The sequence below is a fragment of the Malaya genurostris genome, chromosome 3, assembly GCF_030247185.1.
Source record: "Malaya genurostris strain Urasoe2022 chromosome 3, Malgen_1.1, whole genome shotgun sequence".
NCBI classification, from domain to species: Eukaryota; Metazoa; Arthropoda; class Insecta; order Diptera; family Culicidae; genus Malaya; species Malaya genurostris.
Genome location: NC_080572.1, coordinates 68,991,215 through 69,016,964, shown reverse-complemented (window position 1 = coordinate 69,016,964; position 25,750 = coordinate 68,991,215). Strand labels below are relative to the sequence as shown.

The following is a 25,750-nucleotide window of genomic DNA, read 5'->3' as shown; positions in this document are numbered from 1 at the left end:
TACTCTGGAGCTAGCGTTTCAACTAAGGCTGTGAACTCTTTCTAGAATAATTTTCACAATCGAGTAGTTCAACTCGTTGACCAAAATAACCCTGCTCGACAGTATATGGTTATTTTTGACAGTTCGATAGTGTTTTACGTCATTAAAAAAATGGCCAATAAGTGTTTCAGATCTTTCAGATCTCTAGTAAAACAACTTACATGTGATTTCTTTGTATACTATCAGTCAAGGAAAATACCCCAATTAAAAGATTAAAAATCTCGTGAAAAAAGTGTGTTTTTCACGAAGTTCTTCTAACATTCGCTGTAAACTAGATAAAAAAAAACCTGTTTTAATCCACCTAGTGGTGTAATGATGCCTTTCTCATATCAATCATACTATCATATATAATACTGTGGTATTCTTCAAAATAATTTTCTTCGATTCTTAAAAGAATAACCGAAATCGGTTTGTTTGACCGTCTACTGATAAAAACTATCAATTGGAAAAGATTTGAGGTCGATTTAGAATTTTTTTTAAGGTTTTTCCCCATTTTCAGTGATGGTATACAATTTTTAACCCACTTTACCCTATATTTCCGGATCCAGAAGTCGGATCCGCATGAAATTCAGGAATAACGTATGGGACTATAGGACCTTTAATTTGAACCTAAGTTTGTGAAAACCGGTCGCGCCATCTATGAGAAAAGTTAGAAAACATATTTTCTTTTTTTTTCGAACATTTTACCCCATAATTCCCGAACCGGAAGTCGGATCCAAATAATATTCAGGAATTTTTTATGGGACCTCAAGATCTTTCATTTGAATCTAAGTTTGTGAAATTCGGTTCAGCCATCTCTAAGAAAAGTTAGTGCACTTATTTTAACAATTTTTTGCACATTTTACCCCATAATTCTGGAACCGGAAGTCGGATCCAAACAATATTCAGGAATTTTGTATGGGATCACAAGACTTTTCATTTGAATCTAAGTTCGTGAAAATCGGTTCAGGCATCTCCGAGAAAAGTTAGTGCAAAAAACGTTACATACACACATACGCACATACACACACAGACATTTTTCATACTCGACGAACTGAGTGGAATGGTATATGACACTCGGCCCTCCGGGCCTCGGCTCAAAGGTCGGTTTTCACAGTGATTGCATAACCTTTCTATATGAGAAAGTCAGAGCTATAAATAACTACAAAAATGTCTAATTTTAACCAAAAATTAAAACATCGCTCAGCTCTCTTGATTTGACTCATTTTTGAATACGCATTCTTTAAACAATTTGCATCAGTTGAACTGAATTTTGACTCTAGCCTAAGTTTTGTGAAGGATCTTGTCAAAAATTCCGGTTAGTCCGATTAATTTGGTCTCGTAGCTACCGCAGTTCGAGACCCGTTTTTTTGTGTCATTTTTGTAATCTGCTTTCCTCGTTAGATACTGATCAAATTAATAACATACATTGCTGACACTTTTTCTATTCCTCTCTTCGCATCTGAATTGAAACAAACTGTTAATGTTTGAATAAGATGACACACATTGTACACTGAGGTCTTTTTTTGACGCGAGGATACGTACCGCGTAAAAATTCCGCGCAAAAACGAACCGCGTAACTTCGGAAATCCGCGTAACTTTGAAAATCCGCGTAAAAACCGTAAAACTATATAAAAATTATTTTTGATGCCAAATATCTTAGAAATGCATGAAACATCCAGATCTGGTATGATTTCAAACAAATTTTTATTTGACCAGATCGACTTTGTGACCATGTAACTTCGGAAATCCGCGTAGAAAATAATCGCAAAATCGAAAAAAATTGTTTGATGCCAAATGTCTTAGAAATGCATGATGAAACGTCCAGATCTGGTGTAGTATTAAAACCATTTTTTTTAAATCGACTTTTAAGACCGCGTATCTTTGGAAATCCGCGTAGAATAAAACTGCAAAATCAAAAGTTTTTTTTGTTGCCAAATGTCATAAAAATGCATTAAGAATCGATATCTGGTGTAATCTAGAAAAATAAAGTGTCGGAGAGTTGACTTAAAAAAAAACTCGGGATTACACCAAATCTCGACGTTTCAAAAAAAAACTCGTAATTTTGAAAATCCGCGTAAAAAAATCGCGTATCTTCGAAAATCCGCGTAAAAAACAGCGTAAAAATAGACCTCAGTGTATATTATTGTGTGCCCGTTCCATTGTAAAATCAAATCTTACAATTCGAGAGCCATAAATTTTCACTGATAAGCAGATTATTAATCGCCTAAAAAATCGGCTCACTTAGCTAGAATAATGCACATCTCCCACGCATTGCTAACTTTATAATAATTAGATCGATAGTTAGTTATATAGTCTCCAAACAAATTCAGAATAATACAGTAAAATCCATGCTCAGTTAAGTCTCCAGCATTAGGTAATACATCACAAGTACTGAATGATTTGATAATCCAAAAAGATAAATGAATAACTCTCTTAATTCAATATATTTTTCCCTGAATATGCAAGGGTTACCACTTAGGATGCATCCCACGTCCGGCAGTAAGGACATAAACTTTTTTGTGTCTTTACAGTAAGGTTTGGAGCATGGTTTGTCACTTTAAACAAAATTATACTTTGCTGAGTAACTATCTTGAAGACATCAAACAACTCGGATCAACCGTTATAGCACATTAAAAGGAAGTCACATCATATTACTTTCACTAGCAGCAGTGGTGCACTGATTTTTAGAGTTCATGGGTTGATCTCCAGCCGATTTGTTTTGTAAAAAGTTAATTTCTCCATATTAAATCCCATACAAACTTTAAATCTCGGGCGCGAAAATATAGTTTCTCCGATCAAGCTAAAATTTTGCATAGTGCTTATGGGACCCAAAAGGAACACGGAAAGTTTAGTGGAGCGAGAAAATAAACCTTTTCATCTTTTTCCCATACAACCTTGTACCACCCTAATGGGCATTAAGGTGAAATTCAGAATTTTGCTTTTGATTATAGATGTACAATTATGCAAGTGGCGCATTGAAATGTTCAATCAACTAGTACGTGCGATTATCGATATTCGGATGTGTGGAAAAGGCATGTCATCACCTTACCGCCTTTTCAATTTAAAATCGCTGTATCTTCAGACTAGTAGCATTTTTCAAAATCTCGATTAGCACATTTTCGTTCTTGCATTCCTCCATTTCGCCCTATAGCAATCTTTTACAGTGTATACTTTCCCTATGTAGCCTTAATGGTTACCTGGGACATTGCCGAATACACTCTGGTATCTACAAAAAAGTTTGTAAAATATATCAATGATAACATTCATATTTTCGTTTCACAAACACTTTATTATTGTAATAAATCATGAATCTTTTCATTCTTACTTTGCAAATATGTATATGAAGCCGGTACAGGTAGAAAAATGTGACAATATTCATAAGCTTCCATAGCCCGTAATAAAATTTCTGTGGGAACATATGGTTCTTGAAATATTTGGTATCTTGCGCACGTGCTTTGCCGGAACCTGTATTGCAGGAACGATTATTGTAAAAATTCGATACCTATTCCAGATATTTTTACTCTTTCCCAAAAACATGGGAATTCCCAAGAAATTTTTGCTTAGTCTCTCCTCAAAGATAAGGCTGGAGTCAAAATTATGAACTGTGATTTTCACTTATGCCAGATAAAAAAGAGAAATGAAAATATAATTTCAAAACATCCGTTTCAGAAATTCGGGAGAGTTATTAATATGTCTTATAATAATAATAATAATAATAATAATAATAATAATAATAATATAAGCGATAACATTTAATGCAAACGGTAAACTGCTATTATTAAATTTGTTGAATTATCAACGAACCAACGATATAACTGAGATCAGATGATCAACGTTGTTTTATACCATTGGATTTAAAATGATTTAAATATTTTGTATTTATGATTGCTGAAACATTGTTGTTATTGAATTGATAGACAATAGAACAATAGACAGTTTGAATTTACCCCTTCCTACTAGAATATATTAACATCTAGTATTTAATTATAATACCGATGGTAATCATTTCACGTTTTTTATTCGCAAAAAAAATCCAGTAATAGTAGTTAAAGATTTTCTTTTTCAAATAAAACCAATTTAATCATTTTAGATTTTACTCTTTTAAATCTAATAAAATAAACGATGGCTGTGAAGTTGAAAAAGTTCAATTCCAAACAATTTCGGAGACACGGACAGCACATTAAATTCATTACAATGCAAGTTTATAGCAATTATTCGATCACTTATACTAATGCTGTAGTTAGTACATCAGACACAACATGTTGCTATCTAAGTAAAATTCTTCTAAACAGCGACTAAGAGTAGTTAATTTGGTTTCTAGCAGAAAAAAAACACTATCTTTGTATTATTCACATATCAAAATTTGTCGAACTCCGGAAGTTATAGCGAAACATTGCCGTTTGAAACATAACTACTGCAAATTCCTACTGCTAACAAGCTCTAGGAATAAATCACCACATCGACCGCCATTGCGCACTACTCGCGAGGTGAGTAACTCTCTGCATTTCCGAGCACTGCCTGTTCGCTCGTGCTTCACGATTGGGTCTCACTGGCTCGCAAACCACGCCCAAATATTCATCCACCACACACAGTTTAGCTTTTATGCGATTTGTTTTCCAAGCGATTTTTCACAAATCTATACACATTCGTTTCGCTGTCAGTAAGTACAACTGCCAAGCAGTGGGGGGTGCAAAACGATGTAAATTACATTTTTAATTGGTATTGAAATGTTTTGTTAATGGGGGTTATGATGCATTTGTGAATCAAAGATAGCTAGCTTGTCGAATGCCTTAGTTGCCACATAAAAACAAGTACTTCAGCATTTCCAGCTCAATAATTATGGAAAATAATTTCAACATTGCTCATTCATTCGGATAATTTTAATGATCCACTTCAGCGCTTTTTTCGTGATCTATCCCTCCAGCAGGTCGAGTGTTTGGAAAATTCGTACAATAATTGGACAGACGCAGAATCGTGCAATTTTCTTGCGGTCAGCAGTTTCCTCTTCTAATGTCACCGGAAAATCATTCTAAAGGATGACTGTAGGTGGTAAACCGAAGATCATTTGCACTGTGGTGGAAAACATGTTTCCTCTACAATATACTGCTACCACCGAGTAATGCTTTTACTCACCATCAACGAACCAGCGCACAACCACTGTCAAACCATCTCGCTCGGCAAATAAATTAGGAAAAGTCGGTTGAGCAAACGAGTGGGAGTGTGTTACGGAAAAGTTGTTTTGATGGAGAAATAATGTTTTCCATTTTATTTTAAATTAAAGGCTGTTTAGGGGTAAACTTTTCGCTGCTAGTGTTTCTGCTGTTGCCACTGCAGTCTTCGTTTTACTGCTGCATGGGAGAGGGACATTTTTGTGGCTGACGTCGATTGAATTGGGAGTACATCGCTAGCATCGGAGGTGATAGTTGCATAAACGCTTCGTAGCAAATGAAATATAGGAATTAAACGGAAGAGCGATTTTGTTACAAGTGAACCTAAACAAAATGAAAAAAAATCGACTGTGATCATGTGTGGATAAAGAAAGGATGATACAAGGTTTCGTTTAAATTCAAAATTAGAAAAGGCAATTGTGCAGTGAGTTACGAAATGTTCCAGTGACGAAGAAAACATCAAATATGGAGTCAAACAAGTCGTTTTTCATACGGGATTTACTAGGAGATTTAATTTCCAGTAGGCAACCCAACGGTAAATCAGATCAAAATAATATATTGTCAACACACATCTGTTGAAAGATTTGTATATGTAAAAGATTCAATTTTAAGAAATATTTTAACAGGTAGTTTTGAAAAATACGTACGTTTCTGGCAGACTACGACATTATAAGACCTTTCATTTGAATCTTAGTTTGTGAAAATCGGTTCACCTATCTTTGAGATATCGACGTGAGTTCTAACCTTTAGAGGTGCTCCCGGAACTAGAAACAGGAGTTTAGTGTTACCCATGTCAATATTCTTAGCCATCAATCAATCATATTTGCTAACTGAAACAGTTTGGCTACCATTTTTGCAGAGTTAGCATCTTTTTTGCGTCTTTCGACTGCATGGAATATTAAGCGCCTATGAAATCACAGCTCTGAAACCGGAAATCCATTTTGGATCAACTTCAGTACCATCTAACACATAATAAAATCTGCAAATTGGATCGAATATGATTCGGTTGGAACCAGTCATGTACCCAGAAGGGGGCCCGAGGGGCCCTGGCCCCTCCCGAAATCAAAAACAAATGTATAATTATTTAGAAAATTTTAGACATGTATACAGGAATAACAAGACAGTGAACATAATGAAATGTAATACAACAACAATTCCAGTAGAAAATTTTAAAGTGTCGGCTAAAAACACCGGTGTGCCTTACACTGGGAATAAGGTACATCAGCAATCTTCATTAACATTATTTTTTTATCTTTGGGCCCCTCCCGAAACGAAATCCTGGGTACGGGCCTGGTAGGAACAAATGATTCTTGATGTAATGTGAATTTCATTCCAGACCGTTTTTGACCACTACTTTCGGGGCTTCCGGAATTCCAAGTCCCAGTATAGTCGGAGAAAATATGGACTATCAACTAGCAAAGCCTCGGCGCACAGAAAAAAATTATGAATTTTACAGGTGATGTAATTCTACAACCGACACAATTCATAACAATTTAACTTGTCAAAAGACTAAATATTCCATTCCCAAAGAACTCTGCAGGCTCCGCATCAAAAATCCACCGAGCCGATATGTGCTTCTATGGCATAGTCGATTACTGTCTTGCTTTGCGAGCTAATGTTTCTCGGTTCAAGTCGCGCTGTTTCTATCGATCTTTTGTTTTTTATTTCATACGATTTTGATTTGAGTGAAATACGACGCTCCATTTATGTGCATATCATAAAATTCACTAGATTTTTTCGAACTGTGCGGCTAAAGCCGGGTATAATAATAATAATAATAATAATAATAATAATAATAATAATAATAATAATAATAATAATAATAATAATAATAATAATAATAATAATAATAATAATAATAATAATAATAATAATAATAATAATAATAATAATAATAATAATAATAATAATAATAATAATAATAATAATAATAATAATAATAATAATAATAATAATAATAATAATAATAATAATAATGATAATAATAATAATAATAATAATAATAATAATAATAATAAAATATTCGTGTAACTAATTGTTCCAGAATTCAGACCCGACTTCCGATTCCAAGCAAAGTGATGTGTGTGTGTCATCTCAAACTTAGTTCTCAGGGAAGTGTTTACTCAAGAGAATTTGGATAACCTATTTCGTATTCAGACCATTTAAAGGCCACTGTTACAGAAAGTCTTCCGATCTCTTGCAAATGACAATCATTTTAGTTTAAGTTCTTCAGTTCTTCATAAATAATTACCATTTTCCGATTTTAACATTAAGTTTCGGTAAAATATTTCGATTAATGTCGTTTTCGCTTGATACCAAACCTAACCCAGTTTCCATCCTAACTGCTGTCAAACCGTTTGTTTGAAGCTAGTTTCGAACCTAGTTTTAACGTTGTTGAACTGAAAATCGAGTCAGTTTCGAACTTGATTTTTATATCAGGTTTGCTAAAACTCCCGTTGCTAAGTGCGAAATCAACAGAGTTTCGTGAAAAGTTTTTGTTTGATAAAAGTAGCCTAAGTCATTTTCAGTTTTCTCAAGCGAAAACGACATAAGTAAGTCACTCCGGGCGCAACGTACTACGCCACTGCCTATTTGCAACCTTTATCAGTGTATCAGACTTACTTTCTTATCAGACTTGCATCTGTGTCTGTTACTATTCAGTGACATTAGTGGCGAAATATTACTGTGGGCAAAAAGTAGTAAGACTTTTGAATTATATTTCACGCGGAAACTACTTTGGTACGGTTTTTTCTAGGCCAATGACCAAGTGTCACGTCAAAATATTCATTAGTGATTAGTATACGTCTGTCTTTCTGAAGTATCAAAAGTGCAATCGGCGATTCATACAATGAGTGAAATTATTCAACAAAGAAGTTTCATTAAATTTTGTGTGCGGGATCAAATTTCTGTTGCCGAAACTTTAAGAACGATTTTTTCGCCAAAAATTCAACCAGTGTCGTTCCGCAACCACAGTATTCGTCTGAGTTAGCTCCGTGTGAGTTCTGGTTATTCAGCAAACTCAAACGACCGTTCCGGAGAAACCGTTTTGAGTCAATTGAAAACATGAAACGTGAATTGCTACGCGCATTGCAGGCTATTCCGCAAGTGTACTTTAAGGGGGTCGAAATAGATTAAGAAGAATAAACGAAGAATTTTTAAATTGTGAACAACGTTTTACTATTTTTCCCCACAGAAGTAGTATGGATTATTTGTAATACAATGGAATAGAATGGAATTTATTTTCTTTTAAAACTATTCATCATGCAACTCTTGAACCAAAAGTCGGATTCAGATGAAATTCAACAGGATCTTTCATTTCAAGTTTGTGAAAATTGGTCGGTCATCTCTGAGAATATTGAAGAAAAGTAATTTTTGTTTCTGAGTTTTTAATTATTTAATTTGAATTTTTATAATTGATAAACGATAAACGATAAACGATAAACGATAAACGATAAACGATAAACGATAAACGATAAACGATAAACGATAAACGATAAACGATAAACGATAAACGATAAACGATAAACGATAAACGATAAACGATAAACGATAAACGATAAACGATAAACGATAAACGATAAACGATAAACGATAAACCATAAACGGTGTACGGTGTACAATGAACGATGGAAAAGTAAGGCATTTCATGTGTTCTAAGTTATTTTTTTTGGTTTCGATCATTGTTTTTGGTTTCGATTATTGAAGTTTTAACCTTAAGGTCATTTGCCTCTTCGAGCCAGAAAAACTTTCTGACCCTCTTTGCGGGGTAGAGAATCGTAAAACCTATTCAACAAGATTGTTAAAATCCACCCAAAATTAACGAAGATATTAATATTTTCGTATGAGTGTCTATTCTGCCATACCTCAACAGTAGAATTCCTTATTACTGAATGACAGGCGCGTATACAGGGGGGGGTTTTAGGGGTTCAAACCCCCCCCCCCGAAACAAAAAATTATAACCCATGGGAAACATTGTGATATAAATTGTACATGTGTTGATTTATCACCATGTTCTAAAACCCCCCCCCCCCGAAAATTTTCTCTGGCTACGCGCCTGCTGAATGATAAAGTGATATTGGAAAGGATCAGAGAAATACGCATATTAAGAACCTATTCGTTATTCTCCTAGTCGTGTGATAATACCTTTCTCTTTCATCGACAAAGTCTCATTAAAATGCCTTTTTATAGTGGTAATTTCTGACACTTATTTGGGCTCATTTGTGACACCAATCAATTTAGAGTGATGTGGATAGTTAACAAAAGCATGATTCAGCGCTTTGTTGGAATCGATTCAACCATCTACGAGAAAGTTGAGCGCAGAGAAAAAGCGCGTTTTGTCACTTATACAATTATATCTCCGGAAGCAGAAATTACAGCTATTTGATCTTCGAACTTGATCACTGGCTCAATAGTAGCTTTTGAACGAGCAAAAAGTTGTTTGTTGAAATCGGTTAAACCATATCTGAGCAAATTGCGCTGTAAAAAACAACGCGTTTTATCAGTTACGTCACTCATAACAGTATATCTCCGGAACCAAAGGTCACAGACATTTGATCTTCGAACTTGAACGATGGTAGTAGCTTTCAAACGAGCCTAAATTTGTTGAAATCGGTTCACTTAATGTACGTCGGTATCCTCAGCCACATCAAGAGTGAATGCATCAGGTGACAAAGAAACACGGCACGTAACAAGTTCATGTGATTGAGGATTAGATACAGATGGAACATCAGGATAAGTACTTTGGTCAGGCAAAAGAATCATTCACTATAATGGTTTGTCGGTTCACTCCAAATCATTGGTTTCCAGAAGTGCATGGATTTGTGCGTTGGTGACTTCCGTAGCCATCCTGTTAGAAGAGTAGAACAAGAGAGACTGACAAATTTTGGAGCAAAAATTAATTACGATGTTTAAAATCAAGGTAGTAGCCGCATACATAGCAGACATTGTCCGGAGACGTAATACAAATTCTCTAAGCCATTCCTTGTATTAAATCACTTGTATTAAATGTGCTAGTGAATATATTTAAAATGAAAAAAAAATCAGTGAAGTGAGCAGTTAGTAAACAAATGAACAAACAAACAAAGTAGTATAGATTACACCGTTGACAATGTTAAATGGAAAATTATGGTTATGTTATAAAATCATACACGGAACGACCGAAATTAGCTCTGCGCCTAATTCGTATTACTGTTTTTGAATTAGTTAATTTTCCAAAATAACAATGAAATTAGTAAAAATTGAGAATTTACTTTGCTGAAAAAAACTCTTATTTTGGGGACGGGTATAGTGTGATGGGTAAGTCGATGCCTTTCACGCAGCCCGCCTGGGTTCGATTCCCAACCCCGCACATAGGGTCAGAAAGTTTTTCTGGTCCGAAGAGGCGAATGACCTTAAGGTTAAAACCTCTATAATCGAAACAAAAAAAAACTCTTATTTTTAGAGAATGTGTTCAGTTGGCGAATATCTTGGACACAAACCAGCAATATTTCAATCCAACACGAAAGTCTCATTAACATCTAATTTTGTCAATAAAATCAGAAAATTTATTTCTATTTATCTATCACCATCATTGCTGAAGGACAGCACAAAGAAAACGAAAATGAAATTGGTTTTGTTAACAAGTTTATTAGCCAAAAGCTCATGAGAAGTGTCAAAGCAAAACAATCCATTAAAAAACCTAAAAGCATCATCTTGATTGCAAACTGCTTTGATGTTTATTTAAATTGTCAAGAGAGAGTCAATTTCGCGAATTAGAATGAAGAAAACAGCTATTTAGAAGAAAAATTTTCAAAAAGAAGTTTATGTTTCGTTTATTTCTTTTTCTCCAATACAACATCGTATTTATACCTGCCAATATAGAAAAGACAACCGCGACTGACATTTTTTTCGGTAGTAGTGTGCCATCTAATGGCTAGTAGTCATTACGGTGTTAACGTTTTTTCGGTGACAGGGCACCATAAAGCTACAGACTTACAGAAGCCAATTCATCCATTCATATTCGTTGAAAACAACATTTTATTTTTCTAATTCAACTAAAAAATTAGTTGAATGGAAATGGAGTGCGTCTTAGTTAAGAAATGACAGCACATTTCATTGGTGAACTCAACTAAAAAACAGCCATTTCAACAAATATTTTATTATTATTAAGGGAATGAGAATTAAAAAATCTAAATTAGCAAAAGTAAGATTTTTTAGTTGTCTAAAAAAATAACTAACTAAAATCAAAAAATCAACTAATTTTTTCGCCAAAATGCTGAATTCAGTCTTTCCGTTTATACACTTTTATACACGTATATATCTAACAATAACGATGATGCAATATAATTATTTCCCGTGATACTAGTATATTTTTCAAAATACACATGAAAAAATCAGTTTCATTTTTGTTTAAGATTAGAAACCATCGCAGGGGACCGTGATCGAGGAAAACGGTTTACAAATTTGGAATCAGCATAAAAGTTTGGTCTATAAACACCACAGCTTTGCAAAGAGAGTAAAAACGTGTTTTCCGGTGTTATCTGTTTTCAAAAGTTATTAAAGATAGGTCACATGTTGTAACATTAATATAAATCATTTATCATATTACTTACACTTGACTGAACATTGTATACGCATCTCTTATTATGCATAGTTTATTGCAATACGACAACCATTAGAACGACACTATTATATTAGAGTAACGGCTCCCTATTTCATCTGAGCTCCCATTTCCATCGAATCCCTTCATCTCATTACTTTGAACATGAATAATATCTTACAACGTACCTGAATCAATCTGAGAAATGTTTTAAAATGATTATTTAATCTATTGTCACACTTTCCCATTGAAAGAAATAGCTTTAAATTATTCGGTGATAGTTTTTTTTCCGTTAAAACAAACTCACTTTTCAATTTAGGACACATTTTCGTCTCACAATATGATCACTATTTCGCACAATTTCACTACTATCAATAGATGACTTCATAATTAGTAATGATCACTTGCCACTTGTTTAATTAACTATTAAAGCTTCAAAAATTATTCGACCAGCAATAAAAGTTTTCAAAATATGAGATGAAAGTTTTTCACTTAGTTCACTTGATTGCGCTTTGTTTTCATCTCATTTGGTTTCGCAAAGTTGCCAAGTTTTCTCATAATGTTACAAAACAAATTGTTTTTCGTCTTCAAATTATCATCAACGAATATTACCAGAAAGAGCGTGTTAAATACTAAAGAAATAACCATTGTGGAAAATCTAGTAGCACTGGTTTCCTTCCGCTATATGTCAACATAACGTTGTTGAGTGTGTGTGTGTGTGTGTTTCATGGGCTGTGCACAGAGATCCTTGAAATTTTCATATAAAATATGTATTACTTTGCATAAAAAGTCTATATGCACAAAAGATTTTCATTTTAACATGTGATTTGTCCGTTGATTATTAAATTTTTAAAGAATGACCAAATACTAATAGATACTCAGAGATAAAAGTCTAATTTTTTACTTCTCACTTTTTAGGAATCTGTACACAATTTCTGTAATTTCTGTAATAATTTACGAAATCTATATGAAATCTGTACTCTGATTTAAATCAATATGCGGACGCAAAAATCTATACAATACAGATAAATCTTTATAAATGGCATCTCTGGCTCAGAATTTTGTTTTTAGAAGGCCTAATGCCTAAATAGTAACAATTCGTTTTTTTGTTTTCTTTTCAAGTTTACCAAATTAACTGCACAGTAAACTTTTAAATTTAGAACGAATGGTAACGAAAACGACCGAAAAATTATTAAACGTCGAAATGATTCAAAACAGGTTCTTAAAATATCGTATGTTGTCTTATAGTTGACATTAGGCCCTTTTTAAGAAGAATTGTGACATTTTGAACCTGAGAGTGTAATAGTGCAATGTTTTGTTTTGATTGCTGTCGCCATTGCTAATTAATGCGATGAATAAAGGACCAACGATTTGATGAATAAAAATCCTTTGGGATGAGATTAGGAGCAGAGTAGTGAAAATATCAGAAGTGTTTTTAGCTGATTTTTTCAGTATATTTTTTTTAATTTCCAAAGAATGTGAATCAATTCCCAATGTGGAGCCAGGCGAATTAAGCAGAAATATAAAAAAATCATTGTGATTTTAGTGGCTAAAGCAGGTTTTTAAGGTAACGTCCTTACAAATGAGATGAAATAGAAAGCACTTACCCTATTATATTGAAATGGCAGCACATCACTATTCGCACATCATTTCAAAGTAATATGTACTAGCATCCCTATGGATTATAATTTGGAGGAAAAATGTAGAAACCTTCCCATACATTACCAATTTTCGCATTTCAAACCTGAACTACTGTGATCCCATCTTTGAATGATTTCGTGACAGCTTCGGATGTATAACTACAATCATTGTTTTATTCTAAGCATAAAAAAACTACCATTCATAGCCTCTGCTTGCCAAATATTATACGTGACATCACCTAAATTTCCCAATAATCATGTTGCGACTTACACCGCCAAAAGTGCCAATTTACAGTTCTATTGACAAGAAGAACTTTTACCCTATTGAATTTCAAAAGGAAATTGATGGTTACGTTGAGACTGCAATCTCGCACCGTCAATAGAATGGGATATCTTTTTCCAGCTTCGTCTGTCTACGATTGTACCGTATGTAACGGGAAGTCACGTGTCATATTCAATTTTTGTATCCTGATGATCGGTGTTCGATTGAGTAAAACACCAGCGAATACGCCGGCAGTTTGTTACCGAACCAATTGCTGAGGAAATTGGGGGAAATTGTGTTGATCGCATGTGAGCATATGATGCGAAAATGTGGGCGAAAATCTATTTCAAAGCCAATCTGAAGTGGCTACCGCTCTCCAAAGTCAATAGATGCTTTACTCAACAATCTATTGTTAGTCGATTGATGGACTCCTTATGTCTTTTTCGAAACTGCATAAATCAATTCAAATTGTTGAACGAAGATAGTGAGTATCTTCCGATAATGATGTATGTTATTTCTGAGTACCAGAAGTGGCATACCCTTTCCAAACGGCAATACGCCGTAGAAAAAAAATTGTTCTGTATTAGAGAAATAACTCGAGCAAAAAAAATCATTATTAAAGTTTTTTGAAATACTGGTACGTGAGCCATAGGAAAAGAAAAGCAAACATCTCAAGTTGTGTTACTCGGAATAGAAAACTTTTCTAACTCAATAGAAGATACCCCATTAAAAGAAAACATTTACAACTGACAACTAAAATCACATTCCAAGCATTCCACTCAGTTCATTCAAGCAGTAGAACGTGCTAAATTGTATGCATTACCGTCAAAGCCAGGAGTCGTTTAAACACAAACAGAAAATTCACTCTTCATTAGCGGCACAAAAGTGAAATAAACCTCTCATGAAACAGGACTTTAAATAAATGTAGGAACACGTACTGCGTTCTTATTAATAGGAAAAACCATATACACACGACTAATTAACGCTTTAGGCAAATTTTTCCCACCCTCTTTGTAATGACTGTGCACTGCGAGAAAAACCTGTTCTAATTGTTTCTGCCCTGTTCAACCTATCCCACTAGAGCCGCAGCAGGGAGGCTACTCAACTGAAACCGACGAAACCGACAACAGCGACATCGATATTGACATCGAAGATCGCTCGTCACCAGAATCGGCGGTGGTTTCCGAGTACAACAGTCACCGTCATCACCATCACCAGCAATTAACTTCTTGCGGAGCCGCCGGTACATTGGTATCCGTGAACCACCAGGGTATTATCTCCAGCAGCGGAACGATTGGTAGTGACGGATCAAATGGACTGATTATGAAGGCAGGACGCAAACCGAGACGAAGAAGAACTGCATTTACACATGCTCAGCTGGCGTATTTGGAACGAAAATTCAGGTGATACATAAATTACACATACTACTTTGTTGTTGTTTCAGTTGATACCTCAATTAGGAATCTATCATTGAAAATATCGTAACAAGTTTGAACGTTTGCGAAAAATAGTGATTTTATTGTTTCATATTAAACGGTATTGAAATTAAACATTTTATTTTTCTTTATCTTCCGAACAAAGTTATGATCTTCACAAAGAAAAATGTTATCTATTATATATTTATAATTGATTTCTAAGTATATTTCTTAGAAAGTCTTGGTAAAGTTTAAGATAACGTGCACACAGTACAACCGATCATGGTGACATTAAAAAAAAAATCAGCGGAGTAGTTACGTATCTTACATGCGAATGGGAGCGAATTCTGTTTAAGGGCATACCTTTTTCACAATGTCGTCTATTGTATATTCCAGAATTTTTTGTTCTCTTGTTTGTTTATAATGGGTGTTTTATAGGAGGTTGTTTTTTCAATAGGGATTACTCTATTGTCTGAAAGTTGTTTTGACAGTGTAAAGTGATGTCTCTACTTAGTATTGTTTAGCAAATCATCATGAATAGGTTAACTCCAGAACAAATCTTCCAAATCGTGGAAATTTATTTTCAAAATCAATGTTCAATTAAAACTGTTAATCGCGCGAAATTCTCTTTAGTGATAAAGCGTATTTTTGATTAAATGGATACGACAACAAGTAAAATTGCCGTATTTGGAGCAAAGATAATCCATACGCAGTTCAAGAATTACCTATGCATCCCGATCAATGTCCTTTTTGGTGCTGTCAATGGGCTGGTGGAATCATAGGTCCTTCTTTCTATTAAAATGAGGAAGAACAACTCGTTACCGTAAATGGAAATCGATACAGAACCATAACAAATACATTATATATCAATATGGATCACTTGCACGAATCCAATACAAATCGAAAAAGACATCACAGTAACATCATCTCGTGACGAAAAAGGCTATTAGTTTAGTCATGTTTAACAGTTTTCGTTTAGCGTGCATCCAGAAGTGAAATGTCAAAAATAATTGAGCATGATGCCCACATAGAGATGTAAACTTTTTTATATTTTAGTGTGTTTTTTTCTGACGAAAGTAAATATCGCCTATAAATAATGTAGAATCACGCTTTTTTAGACCTATCGACTTCACTTTCGAAAGTTATAAAGTAGTATTCTGGTATTGTCAATGAATTCTCGTCTAATTGAAGTTATTCGAAATAATGGTCCATACTTACACAATACTAAGTTGTTTTACAATGTAGAATTAGGTTATTTTGTTATTCTCAGAATTACGGAAGCAAATGATGTCCTCATGGTAACAACCAAATCATATATATAATAGGGCTGAAAAGTCACCACTTGTGGCTGAACACCCAATTTAAATCTTAATAATTTAATTTTAATTCATATTCCAATAAATAGTTATTTAAAAAAAATAAAAAAAAGGTTATTTTGTGGAAAATAAACTCTATTTTTATCTCGCTATTTTTTTTCGCACATTATTTCATGAACTGGTCGTATAAAATGCAAATAGTCCTTATAATAAGCATTTTCACATACATACAAGGTGTCAAGAGAGTTGTTTGACCATTCTTTATATAAATTGTTGTTTCTTCGTTTAAGCAAAGATATCATATTAACAAGATATCCAGCTCTCACATTTCCCGAACAAATCATTGGCAACATCCTTTTTTGCGAGCATGTCTCCCTCAGGTGAGTCCGCATCGAATCTCATACATAGAAGTAGGGGAGAGAAATGTCAAACTCGTGCGCGCCAAAATAGCAGGGCTGCGCACCCATACAATTGACATGATATGTTGAATGTGATGCCGTGCGATGGCGTTGCTGAACTGAAGATTGATTTCGCTCCAAGCTGACAGGGTCTGTAGTACAGTTTTGCGATGAAACAGGATGGTGCTATTTTTGTTTCACTCAGTGTAGCATAGGGTAATCGATGTTATTAGGTAATGAATCGAAAACATACATTACAATTTGATAGTCATATTATTTGCTTTGGCGGTTCCCGATCCCGCGTTCCGAAAAAAATAGCAATTAACAACTTCAAAATGAAACTTACGGGATGCTTTTGTGTACCGGTACATTGTTTCGAAAAACCGATTTTTCGGTCTTCAATCGCTCTCGAGTCTCTCAATGCATGAACCGTGAGAGAATTTTGCTACATTTCTTCGCTCCACTTCATACTCTGACTATTTCACGCCCTTAAAAAGAATTACAGTCTGATAATGATCGTTGCTGTGTGGAATTTCCCAAGAGAGAATCGCAAGTTGACAATTATCGCAGAAAATCGAATCAATGATTCAACTTGATGATTCTCATACTAGGTGACAATATTTCAAACCCCTAGTGTGGAATATTCACAGACATTATCATAGACACAACTTATACAAAGGTTATATGCACATAGTAAGAATAAGCGGCAATAGTAAAATGATTCTATCGCAATTATCAACTGCCCATACCGAATCGGATCGCGAAACGAGAATAAGCGATCATTTGTTGCTTCAGAGAGGATCCCCACAGCAGCGTGCTAACCTTTGATTCTCAGAAATGTCATCGAGAGAAATTCGCTCTCGCACTTGTGTCGATTCTATGTTAAATGAGCCAAGCCGGGTTTTTGTTGTTGCGATGATTTCCGTCTCTCTTTGATGGCACTGATTCAATCGTGTGAAGAGTTGCCAGTGAATGTTCTTTGATACGATAAAGGCCATCCTTGCTTGAGAATATGATGGGTAAGGAAACAGATTGGAGCCTAATTAATTAAATTTTACAATTGTTTTCATGGATTTATGACACGGTGCATTGTCTTGGTTGAAGATGATTTTTTACTTTTCCATATGAGGCCGTTTTTCAGATTTCGTATTTCGAACGCATCAATAATGCAATTCAATAATCACTTTTGATGGTTCTTTCCTTTTCAAGATAGTCGATGTTAATTATACCTCGAGCATCCAAAAATATGACTCCGAAGAAAAAGGGTAGATCCACGTTTCGTCAACTGCTTCATACCAATGCAAGAAACCCTTTTCATGTCCAGATTTTCGCGTACGATCGTTGCAGCACTCTCAATTGATATGCTAACCATCTCAGTACATCTAATCTCGCACAGTTTGAGTTTTCGTTCACGATTATTAAAACTTGCTTGATTTTTTCCCGAGGTCTTTTTTATGCAATTTTTTTAATGCGGCTTTTTACACGGGTTTTTTACGCGTATTCCGAAGTTATCCGGTTTTCTTATTTTGTCTTAGGAACGCATGAAGCGTCGAGATCTGGTGTTATCCCGACATTCCGTTTTTAGTTAACTTTCTGACATTTTTACTGTTTTCATTTTTTTTAAACTACACCAAACTTCGACGTTTCGTGCATTTTCAAGACATTTGGCAACCAAAAAAAAATTTCGATTCCGGAAACCTCAGACTCAACCCAGAGTCACTTAAAAAAAAGATTTTTCTGAGATTCCACCAAATCGGAAATTTCGGAAATCTCAAATTTGTTCTAGTCCCTGTCGACCTGAAAAATTTTTTTTGAACTTTACCCGGATCGGACTTCCGGTTCGGGAGTAACGGGGTAAAATGTGCAAAAAAGTGAAGAAAAAGTGCACTCGGTTTTCTCAGAGACCACTCAACCGATTTTCTTCAACTGAGATTCAAATTGAAGGCCTTGTAGTCTCATAGGTTGCCATTGAATTTCATCTCGATCCGACTTCCGGTTCGGGAGTTCTGTGGTAAAATGTGCAAAATGAACTAAAAACTGGTAAAATGTGCAAAATGAACTAAAATCGATTTTCTCAGAGACATCTCGTCCAATTTTTATAAACTTAGATTTAAATGAAAGGTCTTACGATCCCATACTGCATATTTTTGGATTCAATCGTCGTTGAGAGTACGATCGTATAAAGCCTTCAACATTTGAATAAAAACTAATACAGTTTGTACGTCATGTTAGTTGGTGGTTCCGGTGTTGGAAGTACTTATAATAGTGAACCCACTTCCCACAACCGATCAGAGAACTGTTCCATTCTTTATGTTATACTAAATTGTGCACAAACAATCCCTTGATTTGTTTCGAAAATCGAAGAGAAACATTTTAAATAGAATACCATTGTATTATATATGAGAAAGGTATCATTACACCACTAGGTGGATCAAAACAGGTTTTTTTCTATTTCCGAAGTTACGCGGTCTCAAAGTCCTAAAGTTTTTTAAGAGTACACCAGATCTCGACGTTGCATGCATTTCCAATACATTTGGCATAAAAAATGTTTTTTTTAGTTTTGCGTTTTTTTCACGCGGATTTCCGAAGTGGTGCGTTTTTTTACTCGGTACTTATCCCTCGCGTAAAATAGATCTCAGTGTACCAAGAATCTTTGTTTTTAATGGATCCGAGAGCGGGTGAACGGCTGGACCGACGAGACACGTTTTGATCGAAATTCGGCTATTGTAATCGAGAAAATGCAAGAGAACCTCGATCATGGAGTACTGGATGAACGAGTTCAGCACCTTCCATCATCAACCTCAACAAACTAAACGGACAGGGTAACCAAAATTCTCAAAGAAATAATTTCGAAAATACGCAAACACAAATACTACTGCCTTAATATTAAAAACAAATGTTGGCAGTGGTTTTGACACTATTTGGGTAGTCCTACATCAACAGTTCGTGAAACCCCATAGTATGGCAGCGATACTTGCGATACGACGTGTAAGTCATTGCTAGCGTAGGGGTTGCCATAGAGATAGAACTATAATTGAATGCCGTGACGCCCGAGCACTGCAAAACATACTTAGTCTTTCTAGTCAATTGGGCTTTCTATTTATGTGTTTTCATATGCAGGGTAAATCAATTGTCAAAACAATTTCCCCGGATATGAGCTAGCTACGGGTTCGAGTCCCGTCTCTGTTTTTAGCTTTTTCGCGGTTTTTATTTCATAATTGTATTAGCATGTCATTTTTCTAATCTGTTTTGTTCATTAGCCACTGCTCAAATTTAAAACTAGCTCGAGGCAGCTCTACGTCTTAACAAAACTAGAACAAATCATTGAACTCCATAGTAGTTTTATGTGCTATTTAATGCGTATTTTGTTTGTACAAATAGCCGAAATATTTCAAACTTCGACTTTATGCGTTTCGTGTAAAGTTATATCCCAACGAAGTATTATGAAATAGCCGACCTTGCGATTTTAAGGGATAAATAACATTTCCATTATAATTACGAAATACTTGAAAATAGTGGGTCGTTCCCACCTGGGCTTAACTTGTTTCACCGGCCCTACCAATACCATTAATATATAAGTCCCGCTTTACTACCATTAGTATATAAGTCACAAAATGAAATGATGAAATGTGTCTATCTTTAGTAAAACTACAAGGATCAGCCAAAATTTCTAATGATCGAAAATGTTCGTCACACTTTTGAATCCGCAAATGCACGAGAGTCTGCTTAGATTGAACTTTATTAGGAACCAACACCAAACACGCGAACCCAGAATATAGACTCTATTTGTCGTGATTTGTATTTGTTTTATAGCAGACGAAATTACATCAATTGTACACGCTTGCGATACGGATATCGATATTCAAGCTTCTCTTCGCCAAGCTTGTGTTCAAGTTTTGTATGCAAGCAGTAATTTTTATAGCGTTTCTCTACCATTACTACCATTCTGCGATTTCGGTTGAAGCGATAAACTTTTTCTCATTATCAATCGAGTTCATCTTATATAAATTAGAAATTAATCTTATGCACTCAAAATTTACCTGGGTAGTTGTCAATTTCTCAGGCAAAACATAACATGGAATTTCATACGAGCTTGCATGACACAAGATCAGAGCATACCAATTAAAGCTTCAAATCGTTTTATGGCACTTTTTGTCTTGCTGTCTAACAACAACCTACATATAGCATGCATCGCGTAGGACTGAAACGCTAGCTATGATTTTGCTTATATTTATAGATTCGCATGCTTCCAACAGCTTCGCTTTACCATCGATTGACCAATCAGAGCAATGCTTTCACTTTGATATATCGCTTACTCCTTCAAAACCGTCGACTATGGCAGGGAAATCCGGTATGCCGGAGATTTTTTGCAGACAAAATAGGACACTACTAGCTATTGATCAACATTTCAATGATATACAAATAAAAATACATGGCTATGAACATTCAAATCAATACGTATATTGCCAATCAAATGGTGACATAATATTAACAATTGATACAAAATTGACTGAGCTGTAATTGTTCAACACCTGACCACATTTCTACATGTATTTTTCTTGAGTTTCCAATTTGCACCCCTATATAGAAAACAAAAATGTGTTCCACAGTAAAAATATTTAGCCTCGCGAATTTAGTTCCAGGATGCAAGCTCAATATTCAGTTCCAGATCGAGAATTTAATTCAAGAATTCAGTTCCAGGATCCAGATCCGGTGTTCAGTTCAAGGATCCAGGTTCAAAATCCAGTTTCAGGTCAAGAATATAGCAGGAATGCGTACTCGAGAAACATACCATGAACATCGCGAAAGTGATTTTGATTAATCGTTTATTTTTAAAACCAGTAAACTTATTCCAAAGAACTAGTTTCAATATTTTATTTTTGTTTCGCCTTGTTGTGTGCGAAATGAGCCTTTTTATTCAGTTAGTATCAGTATTGATTTACCTCACGTCGTGTCAGAGGCATTTGTTTTGACAATATTCAGTAAATCGTCTTACAGAAAGAAATCATAGGTTCCTTTGGATTCTCCTATGAAAAAACCTATTTCGTTATGATACTAACGTAATAGTGAACAACCAGATACCGATATTTCGAACGTTTGTAACAGATTAGTAAAGACACTGATGAAGAACGCAAAAGCGTTTCGAAATACCGGTATCTGGTCGTTAGTATCATAACGAAATAGGCTTTTTCATAGTGGAAGCCAAAGGAACCTATAATTTCTTTCTTTAAGGCGGTTTAGTTTTCATTCCACTAACCGCTCAAAATACAAATTTTGAATAAAGACTGTCCCAGAAAGTATGGCCGCAACCAAAAACCGCTGCCATTTCGCAATGGTTCAGAATCCGTCTGGCTGCGTCCTGTTGTTTACACTCATCTCTAACCACTTGTGCAGTTGTTTTTTCGTTTTCATTAGTTTGTTTCGAAATGCGTGGACTTTCAGCAGAACAACATCGAAAAATTGTGTACAAATGGTGCACCGAACGCGGACCGTCACTGAGAAGGATAGCAAAAATGGAAGGAGTACATGAAAAAGCCGTGCGAAATTCAATGAGGAAGTTCGGTGAGGATAACACCTTTGAGGATGAACCGAAAACGGGTCGAAAAAAAGGTCCTGCTAATCCTCACTTGGATAAACGTATACTGAAGGCGTTCGAGCAAAAGAAGGCGGTTTCAGTTCGGGATGTGGCCAAAAAAAGTGGACACTTCGAAGTCAAATATTCTTCGTGCTAAAGAACGTTGGAATCTTCGTACCTATAAGAAGCAAAAACAACCAAAACGTAGTCCGAAACAAGAAGCATCGATCAGGCCGAGGGTTCGAAAGCTGTACAATACGATTCTTGCTGGAAATTAGAGCTGCATAATCATGGACAACGAAACCTACGTGAAACTCGATTAAAAATCCTTGCCGGGACCCCAATATTATACGGTGCGAGAAGGGCAAGTGTAAAACCAGTCCGAGACATCGATTGAGGTAGAAAAATCTTGTCAGAAAGCTATGGTCTGGCATGCAATTTGTAGCTGCGGTAAGATTTCGAAACCCTTCACCACCACTGCTTCAATGAACAGCGAAATATACATCAAGAAATGTTTACAAAAACGACTTCTACCCATGATTCAAAGCCACAAGGATCCTGTTGTCTTCTGGCTAGATCTTGTTTCTTGCCACTACTCGAAATCAACGATAGAATGGTATACTACCAAAAATGTCACTTTCGTCCCAAAAGACATGAATCTACCAAATTGCCCACAACTTCGACCAATTGAGGAATTTTGGGCATTAACGAAGGCACATCTTAGGAAACATGTCTCAGCAGCCGAAACCATTCAACAGTTCGAAAAAGATTGGAAAAAATGTCAAAACTTGTCGCCAAGTAGTACGGAATTTAATGAGGAACGTTCGCAAGAAGGTGCACCAGCTAGTCTACAATGGCTAAGTAGCAAATATTGATAATAATATTCTGTTGTTGTAGTCTAATATTAACAGTATATCGAATAAAATTTGAATATCTAACACTTGTAAATTATTTACAGCAAAATCAAAGTGCGTCCATACTTTCTGGTACAGTCTTTATTCAATAGCAAAAGTATTGCATTCAAAGAAATTGCACCCGAACTTGTTAAACATAAAAGAAATTCAACAACTCGGTTCTTGTAACAACCCAAAATTATTATTATTCGGATTATCGATTATTCGGAAGTTTGAACGTGATCCAGTTAGTTCTTTTTAATAAAATTGTTCTTCACTGTTATTTTGAATAAAATTATTGTTCGATTTCACCAACCACTGAAACTAACAAAAATGTATAATTGTAAAAGTTAAGGTCAAATGAACTTTAGAGATGTTGCTCTGTTATAACAGTTTCTATTTCTGTCCAACAAACAAAATTATCAATAAAAAAACTCTGATTTAGTAATCGTCTTGTTTTCTATTTGCAAACAGGTGCCAAAAATATCTTTCGGTTGCCGACAGAAGTGACGTTGCTGACGCATTGAATCTTTCTGAGACCCAAGTCAAAACATGGTATCAAAACAGACGGTTAGCATCTACGCAGAATTATACGAGGACATATTTCTAATATTTTCATAAAATTTCAGAACAAAATGGAAACGTCAGAATCAATTGAGACTGGAACAGCTGCGGCACCAGGCCACCATAGAGAAAGAACTGATCAACAGTCAGGAACCGTCGGCAAATCCTCTTCAATGCTGTCCCACGTCGTTAGCGTCGTTTACCCAGAACCCGTGCAATTTTCTCACATCGGCAGCAGCGGCGGCAATATTCCGTAACGTCTCCTACGCACACGGATGTCCTCTGTAAAGCTGCAATCGGCCCTGCGGTAGCAGGAAATGGAATGGAAAATAGTGTATAATTGACTGATTTTCGACACCACAGATTAGAGGGGTCGACTCATTTGATGTAACTTGTATGTATAGATGATAAATTGTAAATACATAGCACAGTGATTGTTATTATGATACCGATAATAAATCTCTAATAATTATGACACAAAGATCCCACAAACAATTTGTCTCTTGCCGTTCTTTTAGTAATCACAAAGTCCCGAAGGGATGAATAGCTCAATTACACTCCCGCTGCGTCTAATCCCAATCCCGTCATGCGGTCGTGCTATGTTAAACATTAGTCAGAAAATCGTCCACAAAACACTTTCCACTTTGAAGTACATAATTGATATTATGTTGACATCCGCTCGCTCTTTTGTGCTTCAAATTAGAGTACAATTTACTGCCAATTGTTTGGAGTTTGAATCACGAATCAAAATTTCAATCTCAGCTTTTCCGCAAACGAAAACAGTGCTGTTCGGAATGTGAATATTTTATCAGCACGATTATCATTCGGAGATTTTACGTTTCGGAGGGTGGCAATCGTGCGATTCAAATCTAACGAGCCCTCGGTTTAACAATGTGTACTTCAACAGAAACGTACAGAGTCAATGTGTTCTTGCCAATTGAATAATTTATTATTCCATCGACTCAATGTCGTATTGATTTCATACATGGGTGCTATAAAGCAAGTCGTACTTCAAGTAACGTGTTTTTTGTTGTTGTGAGAATTGAGTTTACTATAGATAGATTGCAAAAAAAAGTATTAAAGTTTTTCTGATTATTTTTATTGTATCTTATTATTTTAATTAAATTTTAATATTTTCCGATATTTATCACTCAGGCAAAATTTCTAGCGAAAATCAGAAGACATATAACACGATTCATGAAAAACTAACAGAAACGCAATTTCACTAGTAGACCAGTATGAAGAATACTAATTAATTTACAAATAACCACATCATTAGTAGAGTAGTGAAGATTTCTCGACTTCCAATCAATGAATTGCGATAAAATTGTATACAATATCTTCGCTTCGACTTTAAAAAGCAATATCACATAGAAATCAGTTCGAACAAATGTAATACTGCTGTTATTTCGACGCAAATGCACAAATTTGCATATTACTCTTTGAACCGATGTGTCGGTTAGTGATAGAACATGGAAAGAAATTTACTATGGGGCGCCTTTTCCAAATTTACCCTGTACAAGAATGGGTAGAGCTTAATCGTGAATATCTCTTGTGGTATTCAAGGTAGCAACATAATTGAGTATTCAAGGTAGCAACATAATTGAGTCTATATCATCGGAAATATGTTCAGCAATTTATGATACAATCGACAGCAGAATGAGATATCCAAAAATAGCTCAAACTTGAAGTTTTCTAAAATGTCTGGTAGTTATTTATTCATTTATTTATTTACTATTATTGTGTCCTTCCTAAATGAACAATTAGAGTGAAAAAAAAAACATTTAAGTTGTCATTCTTAAACGGGCGCAAAAACCACTATTTTTTTAAAACATCAACTAAAATAATACTTACAACGAAACTTCAAGTTAGTACCTCGCTAGTAAAAACAGATATTTCCAAAATTCAAATCACCGACATA

General features: G+C 35.1%; 1 protein-coding gene across 1 annotated transcript; it reads left to right on the top strand.

Annotated features, from left to right (window-relative positions):
* Positions 1 to 5,155: 5,155 nt before the first annotated feature.
* Positions 5,156 to 24,312, top strand: LOC131436953 (barH-like 1 homeobox protein). The gene is made up of 4 exons (XM_058605956.1): positions 5,156 to 5,724; positions 14,750 to 15,071; positions 23,740 to 23,835; positions 23,895 to 24,312. The coding sequence occupies exons 1-4, from the start codon at positions 5,655 to 5,657 to the stop codon at positions 24,115 to 24,117; spliced, it is 711 nt and encodes a 236-aa protein (XP_058461939.1). The 5' UTR covers positions 5,156 to 5,654; the 3' UTR covers positions 24,118 to 24,312.
* Positions 24,313 to 25,750: the final 1,438 nt, after the last annotated feature.

Excerpts from the sequence above, each read along its gene's own strand:
- LOC131436953 (XM_058605956.1), top strand. The coding sequence starts at position 5,655 with ATGGAGTCAAACAAGTCGTTTTTCATACGGGATTTACTAGGAGATTTA. Across the intron at positions 5,725-14,749 it reads TTCCAGTAGGCAACCCAACG|AGCCGCAGCAGGGAGGCTAC; the intron begins GTAAATCAGATC and ends CTATCCCACTAG. Across the intron at positions 23,836-23,894 it reads ACATGGTATCAAAACAGACG|AACAAAATGGAAACGTCAGA; the intron begins GTTAGCATCTAC and ends ATAAAATTTCAG.